Here is a 12032-nt window from a genome sequence, read left to right on the forward strand (position 1 = left end):
AATTCCTTAATTTCCCATGTGAAGAACATTGGAATGTAGTCATTCGCATATTAAAGTATATCAAAAGCTCTCCTGGAAAAGGTTTACTATATGATTCCAACCCTGATACAAAAGTTGTATGTTATTCGGATGCTGATTAGGCAGGATCTCCTTCCGACAGAAGATCTACTTTCGGATATTGTGTCTCGATTGATGGTAATTTGATCTCTTGGAAGAGTAAGAAACAAAGTGTTGTGGCAAGATCTACTGTAGAAGCAGAATAAAGAGCTATCACTTTAGCCACTTGTGAACTTGTTTGGCTTAAGCAATTGCTTCAAGAATTGCAATTTGGAGATGTCACTCAAATGACACTCATATGTGACAATCAGGCTGCTCTTCACATTACTTCTAATCCTGTCTTTCATGAGATGACCAAACACATTGAAATTGACTGTCACTTCATTCGAGAAAAAATCCTATCCGGGGACATCAAGATCGAGTTTGTCAACTTAAGTGACCAGTTAACAGATATTTTCACTAAGTCTCTTCGAGGATCTAGAATTGATTATCTTTGTAATAAGCTTGGTACATACGATTTGTATACACAAGCTTAAGGGGGAGTGTTAGATGATATAGTATTTTGTTTAGTAGTTGGGCTCAACCCATTATGTATTTCTTGGCTTGGCCCATTATCATTATAAATAAACTATCCTTGGTGTAGGGTTTACACAAGGGAGATTAATCCCAAAACCTCTTTTTTCATCTTATTTTACACCTACCATCACGTTAAAACTTGGGCATGTCTCCATTGAAATGTTCAAAAATTGTGTCACTCTTGATTGCAAAAAATTGTCTGAGCTTCCACCATCAATCAACACTTTAATTGGCATGGTACCAACATGCACCACAAATTTAATTGTTCTCACTCCTAAGTCTCCTTTTAAAGCATTAAGAGACAAATGGTGATCATTTGTGCCTACGACTTCAGAACCATTGGGTTGTACTTCTGCCATCACCACGGGGTCACCAATTTCTCTTCCACTAATTGTAAGAAATATAATTGGAGGTTGGGGCATTTGTGATTAAATGAGAATTTTTCATCACAAAAATAACATAAGCCTTTTTCACGTTTGAGTTGCATTTCTGTTGGGCTGATGCATTTAACATTAGGAGTTTTGAAAGGTGGTCCTGAAGGATTAGGTAATAATGATGGTAACATAGACTTTGTGGTAGGACTGGTGCTTGGAGGAGCCTTGTTAACCGCTGCAACACTAAAAGAGGTAACAAAAGAAGGGTAAGTATCTCGAGAAGTATGCGTCACAGGAGATGATTTATTTGGCTGATACTTATCTTCATAAAGCTTAGCCAAAGCCACTGCGCGCAATAATGTCAGTAGGGATAATGCCATCACATCCCTTTTAATATCCACCTTCAAACCACTGATGAAACAATTCAAAATGGCAGCCTCTCCTAATCCTTCAGATCTTTTAGCCAATGACATGAACTTCAAATAATATTCTGATACTGAACCTTGTTGATGCAACTTAAACAACTCTGACATGGAACAGTCAAAGGGAGAAGGCCCGAAGTGAGACTCTAAAGCTCGTGTAAGAGTTTCCCAAGTAGTCACGACATCTATTTTTTGGAGCATTTGAAACCAAGGAACCACATCCTTCTCAAAATGCATTGAGGCAATTTCAACACGATCAACATCGTGGGTGTTGTGATTATTGAAAAATTTGTCAGCTTTGACTATCCATTGTAGCACGGACGAAGTTCCATCGAAATGGGGAAACCCCAAAAAAATGTCTATGCTTGGTGAAATTGTTGTAATTGGAGAAACCCTCATCGTGGATCCTGAGTTCGCTGTACTTCCATGATTGTGCGCAGAACTCAATAACAATTGTTCCAAAGCTACTTTAATTTCTTCCATCGTCGATTCTTGTGCCTGAGTCTTCGCCTCCATTGATTTTGGAAGTTGGTCCACCATTACCGCTAAATGACAAATATCCTCCGCATCGGTACGAATTTCGGCCTGCATATCCTTCATTCTTGTGTTTTCCGCCAATGAAAGCACTAAATGCAACAGCCAATCTTAATCACAGATAAAATTTCAATGAAACAGTAACTTCAAACAATAAACCGGAATAGAGTTAGGGTAACTCTGAAATTTATTTCTGCAATCAACGTCTCAGAATTCAACAATTCAAAGTATAACTAGCAACACAATGAAATTCAAATGTCTATTAACCACAAAATTATGATTCGCTCCTCTTCAATGCCATACCTGCATTGAAGCATAGAAGGTTGGTGATTGTGAGTAATAGAATTAGATTGAGAAAGGACATAGGAAGGTCAGGGGAAAGTTTAGAGAGAATAATCAGAGGAGAGGATTTTCATACCGCATAATCCCCTCTACACGTAGTCCTTCCATTTTGTATTCTCTTTCTGGGTTCTATCACTTTTGTGCACGTCCTTTCCCTTTTCATTTGTTGACACGCGGCCATTACGAATAACAACTTCATTCTCTTTATTTTTGCTAGCCTCATTGTCTGTTACATTTGAACTCAACTTTTGTATGTTTTGTTGCAATGATCCACACTAATGAGGAATCAAGATATTAAAGGAAACTCCTTTCTTGAAATTGTTACTCATAGGAAGGCTTTAGCACGATATTTAGAGTTTCTGATATAGTTAGTGTTTCACAATTAGTATCGTTTTATCTATTGAAGGGATTGGTTAATGAGATGGTGTGATTTATTCAGTAACTTTTCATGTAATTACACGTGTCTTGATATTTGAATAGAAATTTCCCGTTATCCATATTTGTAGTTTGAACTCAGCTTTTGCATGTTTTGTGAATATGATCCACACTATTGAGGATCAAATATTATAATCTTGCTCATACGAAGGCGAAATTATTATTGACAACAGTTTTCACTCATTCAAAATATAAAACAACAGAATTAACAACTCCTTCAAGCTACTTCCAGAGATTGGTCACTCATTTTTACACCCCTTATAACAGTATGAGTAAAATCACCAGCTAAAGCTAATAGACTCAAAATGCAGATTCTCGGCTAAACCAGATGAGGAGCAAATGGCTGCAACCTCATGCCTCATTGTTTTGGGTCCTGAAGCAAGAACTCCCACACTTGACCCTTTGTGTTCAAATAGGATCCCTGTAAAAAGAAAAAAACAAACTGAGTGATTTCAAATCCATTCATGATTCCCTAAGACACAATTAAAGAAGTTGGAGGTGACTTACTTCTTAGGTCAGGTCTTACACCATAATGCACATTGGTGGCGTGAATAAGTGACTGATATGGAAGACTTTCCAGTTCTCTATCTACATTGTAAACCATGGAGTTTGGCGACACTGTTGGTGTAGACCCTTCCATGTTCTGAATCTGCTTTCCTTGTCTAGCATAATATTTCTTGTTCCAAAGAAAAGCAGCAGTACAAACACTTGCTATGGACACACATATTACTAGCATGTTAAGGAATGCATTCAAAGGGTAGGAGAATATTTGATTTGAGTTATGATCAATAGGGAAAATGTAGTAACGGGTAATGATCCCTATTAAGATAAGGAAAATGACGAAGGAGGATGAAATTATAGCACCAAGCCAGAGCCAACTGTTTGGACCTAATGTCGCGTGCACTGGTTCATCAGATGGATTTGGCTTGAACCATCTGATTTGAGGGTGAATAGGGTCATCTGCTTTAGGCTCCTTGTCCCTTGTGATGTAGGCCTCAATTTGCAATTCCAAATTAGAAATATCAGAAGGGGTGCCATTTATTGGGAGGATCAACTCTAGCATTGACAGAGAAGAAGAGTTCTTGAAGGCACAAATTAGGAAGACTTTCGGGGTTTTGCATTTGAATGCAGTGTTCAGATATATTAGCTCCCGAATGATGGATATAAAAGGTGTGATGCCACTTCCTCCACTCACCATCACAAGACTGTCATGCCTGATGGAGAAAAAACAAAAAATTATTATTACGTGAAAGTCAAAGAACTCATCTCTGATATAGCATTAGGTTTGAAGTTGTGTTTTGGTTCTAGGACACAAACCGTAGATAGTTGGTTGAAGCAGGTCCATAAGGACCTTCGACAGACACAGAAAGGTGATCTATGGTGGAAGGAGTTGAAAGCAACTGGTATAGCTTCTTGGTCCAAGGTCCTTCACTTTTAATAACAACACTTAGCTTGTCTCCCTCCAAATTACTATTAGAAGTAACAGTAAATGGATGCCACTGCAGCTTGGATATGCTTGGTACATTTATGAACATCACACTTGTGGGGTTATAAGTTAATTCTGCAAAAAAAAAAACATGTTACATTAAAAGTCTCAATAAATTAGAGGTGTGTTGAAGATACTGAGCTAGGATCATCATGTTAGTTACCATGGCCCTTGGAGAAGTTGAGTTCTACAGCTTCACAAGGCAAAACCCGAGCAGAAACCAGACGAACTTGGCGTCTTGATTGCAGAAACCTTAAGTAACGATCAACCATGAAGAGGTAGAAACCAGGGAGCATAATGAAGGTATAGGAAATGCCAACATGAAAGACGAAGAAGACTATGAAGAGGATGTAGAGGTGATGAGCGTAATAGAAGAGCTCAAAATATGTTCGCCTGATGCGGGGAATGGTTGCAATCCATAGCAGCAAACCAGAAAGTAAAGATATCTCTCCGGCCACAATTGATATATCGTTTTTCTTCCATTCCAGCATCTGCAACGAGAAAAAGCCATGGCCTCATCATCTTAGTACACACAATACTATAAAACAAAAAACAAAACATTAAATTCAGACATGTGATTAACTAACCGCAGACATGTGATTAATGATTGCCCAATGGATGATGAAGCTGAAACCGTGAGCAGTGAAGAGTAGCATGGCAATATGTCCAAGCCAAATATGGTACTTGATGCAACTCTCAGAAGTGAGGCCAAACAGTGGCAACAAGCTTGAACCACGAGCCACAGGAAAAAACATGAATGCCAGACACATGTTCCCAACAACACCAAGCATTAATCCAGCAGCGTCTAGCTTCTCTTCCCATCTATATCAGCAATAACAATCAGAATGCTCAATTTAGTTGTTAGATCCGTCAAATAAACTGGTTAAAATATACCAATATTTGTTAATGCACTTTTATGTATAGAAATCAAAGTCTAATCAATAGTGATAATAAAAGTTTACATTTTCTCGCCATCCTGTGCTGCTGATTCAGGGGTGATTCTTGCAAATTTGTTTCTTAAAGAAATTGCATAGGACCAGACTAGGAGTGCAATGAACATGAGAAAGAATGCAAACTCTGTGCCAGAGACAATGCCGAGAGGGCCTTTTATAAGCACTGGACGCTTCCATAGGGCTACCTCAAGTTTCTTTGAGTTGCTGCTGCTGATGATGATGCACAAAACATATATCCATGTGAAAAGTCAATTCTCAGAAATACAAGAGTAATAATACTTTGAAAAAAAGGTTATTTCACACCACGACCATTTAAAAACTCTTAGGTAAAATAATATTAAAAAAAGTTAACTTTTACATATTTAGAAGAAAGAGAAAATGAATAATAATAAGAAATAGTGTTAAATGTAGTAGAAGATGTATGGTGTCAAAATACCAGTGTCTCGATACTTTTACACCCAACATTTTTCTATATTTATTTAACACCGACTTTCATTATTTTTTCTTTCTTTTTTATTTCCTATACAAATACAGAGTTATTTTTTTTTATTTTATGCTTAGAATATGTTGTAAATGAATCTAATGTATATATAATGTATGTCAAATGTAAAGGTAAAATAGTTATAAAAAAAAACTTTATACTTGTATTGGAAAAAAAATAGTGAATGATATGTAAAAAATTTGGCTTTCAAAGTACTTATTTGGAACTATAATTATTTTGAGGCTTATTAAAGTATTTACTCACATCATTTTTCCAGAGTTGAAAAATTAAACATTTTGCTGAAATAAGTATCTATAAGATAAGAAAATAAGTATGTAAAATTAATTTAACTTTTTTTTTAATATTAAAATCAGTTTGTGAAGAAACTAAAAAAAGGAACTTCTTATAAATTAATTTATAAATAAGACATAAGTATTTTTTAACAAATAATTATTTATTATTTCTCATCATATAAGTATTAATATATATATATATATATATAAACAAAATAAGGCCTTGACTTTTGTTAGAAGAGAAACTTTTATCAGGTTAACCGTCAAAACTATAATAAAACTTAGGAAAATAATTTTTTAATTATTAAATTTTGACAATTTTCTCTTATAATTTTATGTGACATTTTTTAAGTGATTTTTTATTTTTTTATTTTTAATATTCAAAAATCAATTAAAAGATGTCACCTCATATTATAAAAAAAATTGTCAAAATTGAGTAGTATTTAAAACTTATTCTGCTTATCTACCATCTTTAAGTGTTTTTAATGATTCTTTTTGTCTTTTCTGAAAATCATGTCATTTTTAGTACTTTTTTTATGTGTTAGTCAAATAAAACTCCAATTTGATAAAGTAAAAAAATATTATAGAAAATTTAATAATATTATAAAATGTCAGTTAGCTTAAAAAAGTTAGTATTTCCCTCACCTTGACAAATATAAAAGCACATCCGCAAACACTTTTTTAACAGAGATCAACAAACTGTGATGTTAATCTTACAATGAACCCTTTATCAAAAGATTATAATCAGAGTAAGTGGTGAAAAAATGGTACCTTTCCATGTTGGAGTCATTTGCTTTTTTGATTATGTGGAGGTAGACACACCCCAAAGTAGCTATGAGCAACATTGGGAATGTGTACATCAGAAGATAAGCACCTGCAATGAAAACATTACAAAGATTTATTTATCAGCATAAAATAATCAACCCTTTTGAAATTAATAATTGAGTATATTAACAACACCTTTTGAACCCAAATAAGTTGTATTGTTAGTCTTTGCTTTGTATATAGGAAGCCATCTTTGTCTAAAAGTATTTGTGGAAGACATTATCCATATGAAAATCCAACCCAAGAACAAAACCAGTACCAACAACCTTATTGCAAATTGAACCCTGTGAAATTTTGCTTGAGAGGGTGAACTCTTCACCTTCACCACAGTTTCTTGAGCCATTTTGATTTTGGGTGACAAAGAAAAGCAGAGACTGCAATGAAGAGAATCACAGTGGATGACCAATTTATAGTTCAAGAAATGGAATTGGTTTGATTTGACAATTATGCATAAATAAAAACATTAGGCATGAGACACCAACAGGGTAAAAACAAAAAAGCATGTTTCATGTCCCTTCTATGGGAATGTAGAAATTAATATAATTTTCCTGCATCATCCTCTGTGGACCCAACATCTCACATGAGAGGGTTGACATGAATTGAAGATGAATTGAAGGTCAACAACCATTTGAGTGCTATGAATAATGCCAGATAAGAAAAACTAGGGTTTCAACCCCTTTCTCATACACACACATAACCTTAAAAAAAAACTTCGATGAAAACAAAAGAAAAACTCCACACCCAAATGTTAAGATTACCGCTACAACAGACATCATTGGAAAAGATAGAGAAAGTTACTGACTTTAACGAAGATCTGTAATAGAATTCAATAGGGACAGCAACGTAAATTGCAACAAAAAATGCTTGGTGAATGTTCTGATCATTTATATGGTATTTGACACTATGGTCTGATCATTTAGATGAAAACAAAAGGAATGGTGAATGTTCAGAGACAGTGTTACCTTCAAAATGCAGAGCAAATAAACACAGATGAATTTGATAAATTTGGATTAAATGAGTTTTTGTTTTGACTATTGTGTGATAATAAGAACCATGTTCTTCATGATACGTGCCTGTTTGAAACCATTTTTGGAATTGGGAGTTTCTGAAGCCTGTGGGGGTGAAGTGTAAACAGTAAAAAGAACAGTAGTGGTAGTAACGGTTTTATTAGTCATGTAACAGTTTTATTCATAAAATGTTTGTTTGGTCCCTTTGTTACAAAAGAATAAAATAATATTAATTAGGCGTAAGAGTGAAGGGCTATTAACTTTTATTTAATACAAATTAAATCATTTGTCTAGATATTTTCATTTTCTTATAATAATAATAATATATAATACATTGCTGCTGATAATATATACTAGTTTTTGTAAATGGCAATAATCAATAATCAATGAGTGCTATGTAATAATTTATATATGAAAATACAATGTTTTTAAAAAATTATGAAGTGTAGAAATAAATTAAACAAACAATAAAAAACATACTGTTGTTATTTTGAGAAGCATTTTTGTTGTATTTCATTTTGTCTTTAATTGTTTATTTTTTTATCTGCAATAACAAACACAAAAAAGATCACTGATAGGAATGTTAAGCTATACTGAAAATATAATTTCTTTAAAAGACAATTATTTTTCTCCAATAGATAATAGAACATACAGTATTATATATTAATTGCATAAATATTCGTTTAACTTTTACTCACAAAAATATTTAACAATTAAATGTTCTTATAAAAATAATTACGATATTTGTGCTTAGTACTTTGTTTGTTAAACTACATCTAAATTTTACTTTTTACTTACATAAATTCATTTATCCATTTAAAAAAGATACTGTAAAAAATATATAAATTAATTAATAACTACTAATTTTAATAAAATACTAATAATAATACAAATAATTATTATTATTTCAATATAATTAATTTCTTTATATAATTTTCTTTAAATATATAATCATGTATACTTATAAATAGAATATTTAATAAAAAATTTAATAATATGAAAAAAAATTAAATAATTAATTGCAGTTATTTTTATAACAAATTAATTAAAAATAGATAATATTATTTTATAGTAATATTAAATATAATAATGAATTATATTATTAATAATATAATATATCAATTAATACTAAATTAAAGTTATGTTTAATATAATTATTATTATATTTGGAAAAACATTTATTTCCTACCTTTTTTTTCTTCCAGATTTTTTTATATATATAGAATTCATTAGTACGGTGTTTTGATGTTTTCGAGGAAGAAGTGTTCATTCAGACGTTATAGTTTAAAAAAAATCTAAAATTGTGTCTCCTTACTAATACATATAAGATAAGTAGATTTTTAGCTGGATTCCATGATTTGATCAATTGAGTTTTCAGTAACCCCTTTATAATATTTTTTTTTATTTTATATATATTTTTAATTGATTTTGGATCTCTTGGTTTGTCTGTTAGTAGTGGTAGAAGGATTGGTCTTATTATAAATATAATGATTGTCGGCGGAACAATAAGAATGATTGTAAACCTAATTTTTTTGGATTTAATAATGTTTAGATGAATTGTTTTACATGTTTAAGTATGCGTTTGATTTGAGTATTAAAAAGTTATTTTACACAGGGTACGTCGAATGGAACAATAAATTCGGCCTCCTTAATTTTAGTTATATAATAAGTTGTAATAAAAAAAATCACATATATTTAAGATGTATTTCTTAAAATATATAAAATGAGGGAAACTTATATTTATACAATATATGTAAATACAATATATTTAAAATATGCAATTGAATAATCTTATATAGAAAAAAATATTTATAATATCTTTTGTTTAAGAAAAATAATATAAAAATTGTAAACTCAGTAACGTAACAATAAATTTGAATATAAAAAAATAAAATATGAATACAAATAAATATATATATATGATAAAATATTAAAGAAATTATAAATTAATGTAGAAGCTTAGATTGATTTTCTAAAAGAATATCATAAATAATAAGATTTTTAATATAATAATTAACTTAAAGATTTCTTTACGTAAATATTTGTTTTTAGGAACCTAATATAATAAAAATTAAGTTTTTCAAGAAAGAAACAGACAGAAATTCTAAATTTTCTAAAAATTTATTTGATGTCAAAAAAATATATATTTGAAATCATAAAAAAAAAAAACTATTAATGTATTTTTTAAATCCTAATTTAATATAAATTTAATTTTTTGTTCAAATTTTAGAGAACTTTCTTAAGTGTTGTTTGAATGTAGCTACATTTTACCTAAAGACAAAATATTTTCCAAAATCTCGCCACAAAATATTTTTTGGCTTAAAATCATAATTATTTATTTTTTTGTCAATTTCTTTATGCTTTAATTTTGAAGTCCATATCTTTGAATGTATAACCAAAAATTGTAGAGAAAAGTTTTTTTTTTTATAAGAAATAATAAAATGAAACAAAATTATAACAAAAATAGGAAACAAAAATGATTGTAAATTCTCCTCTAGAATTTCTTCCACATACCATTACGGATATCTTATTGTTAACAATAAAAAAAGAATTTGTTTTTGAAGTGAAATTAATTAAACAATACTATGGTTTCAGTTTCCAAAACTTTTATTAAATATAAGACATATTCAATTAAAACTTCAAACTTGGCACATATCAGTATTTGGCAGTGTATTGAGTCCCACAAAGCATAATTGCTCACGTTGATAATTGATGCTCACATAATTGGAAGATGTGTGTTTGCAATGCATTATGACAAAAAAAACCTAAAATATTAATTGCTTTGTTCAAAGAAGAAAATGAAAAATTAATTGTTAGAAGAAAAAAAAATGATTTTGATGACTGAGAAGATAAGTATTGGAAAAAGAAGGTGAAAAGTTGGTGAAGGTAGTCTTGGAAAACAAAAAACTTTGTAGTAGTGACGTTGACACGCTGAATTAATTTTTTTGGGAAGATGGAAAGTAGATCTTTACTATTGAAGAAGATAGTTGAAATTATGCAAGAATTATTTTTATGACTTTTTTGAAGATGCAAAGTAGATTTCTATTACTTGGCTAGAAGGAAAATTGGATAACATCATTGAAACTTGATTTTTTATTTTGAAAGTTAGCAATATCAACTAAACTTTTACTAACATCATTGTCGCATATAGTATTTTGGATCTTACACAAAATGAGGAAGAAGAAATGTTGAAAGACAACAAACAACGAAAATAACACATTATGTATTTGTGGATTTGTGAAAGATAAAAAACAAATGCTAAGATGATAGATTTACCAAAAATAATAAATTTTATTATTTTAGGGATGTCCATCCAATACAAATATTTTGTAAAAAGAAAATTTTTATTGTTCATTGCATTCTAATGCTAAGACAAAGAAGTTTTACAACGTGAAAACTTTTTCATTGGCACTTTGACAACAAACTTTATCATTTGAGAATTTCAAAATGGGCATTTGGTCCCACAAAACTGTTGGTCTTCATAATAAATAATAATAATAATGCATTATAAATACGCACAATTTTCTTGTTTATTATGGATCTGCCTGTTGATATGCTTCAATGCATTAAGACCATAAAAAATGAATTGCTTCTAGTGACAATTAATGTTGTGTGAATTAATGCTTGGTGAGAATAAAATTAAAGCCCCAATTATTAATTAATTTTCATTATATTACTTTCATTAACAATGTTATTAATCATTAAGCAAAGCATTTCAAACACATATTTTCATAATCTGGAAAATTTAAAAAAAAAAATCACATTTTCCAATTACAACTTATTGTAAAGAACTTTGATGTGGATGCTAATTTGTTATACTCAACTTTGAAAAAGAAAAAAATCTATGCCTTCCTCCAAAGCATGAAGAAGGAATGAGTTAAGATAACAATTAAATGCGGACAACACTTACCAAGATGTGAGGGTTTGACATGTAGTTGGACTTTTCAGTTACCAATATAAATTGAAATTAGACTTTTGAATTATTGAAATACAAATTCAATTAATAATTTTAATAAAAAAATTAAAATAAAAATGCCTAAATAAAAATAAATAAAAGATTAAAATGTCACCAAATAATACAAAATACTAATTTCAAATCCTAAAAACAAACTTTTTAGTTTATTAAACTATCAAAAACTGAGTTTTGAATTTTGCCAAAATCAATTAAAGAAATAATTATCACTATATAAGTCAAACAAATTTGAAGCTCAATATTAATATTTAAATAATTATATAATAAAGATTAA

At 30.3% G+C, this 12032-nt stretch overlaps 1 protein-coding gene across 2 annotated transcripts; it reads right to left on the minus strand.

Annotated features, from left to right (window-relative positions):
* Nucleotides 1–2897: 2897 nt before the first annotated feature.
* LOC114166109 (ferric reduction oxidase 2-like) lies at nt 2898–7171 on the minus strand. Of its 2 annotated transcripts, none has more exons than XM_028050772.2 (8): nt 6914–7171; nt 6725–6827; nt 5189–5386; nt 4814–5048; nt 4390–4717; nt 4058–4301; nt 3248–3954; nt 2898–3161 (listed from the first exon to the last, which is right to left on the minus strand). In XM_028050772.2, the coding sequence occupies exons 1-8, from the start codon at nt 7119–7121 to the stop codon at nt 3019–3021; spliced, it is 2166 nt and encodes a 721-aa protein (XP_027906573.1). In that variant the 5' UTR covers nt 7122–7171; the 3' UTR covers nt 2898–3018. The 2 variants fall into 2 exon arrangements, with proteins under 2 accessions (XP_027906573.1, XP_027906572.1); XM_028050771.2 differs by having other exon boundaries at nt 5189–5389.
* Nucleotides 7172–12032: the final 4861 nt, after the last annotated feature.

Source organism: Vigna unguiculata, chromosome 10 (assembly GCF_037176805.1).
Source record: "Vigna unguiculata cultivar grain cowpea cultivar isolate G323 ecotype 2 chromosome 10, ASM3717680v1, whole genome shotgun sequence".
NCBI lineage: Eukaryota > Viridiplantae > Streptophyta > Magnoliopsida > Fabales > Fabaceae > Vigna > Vigna unguiculata.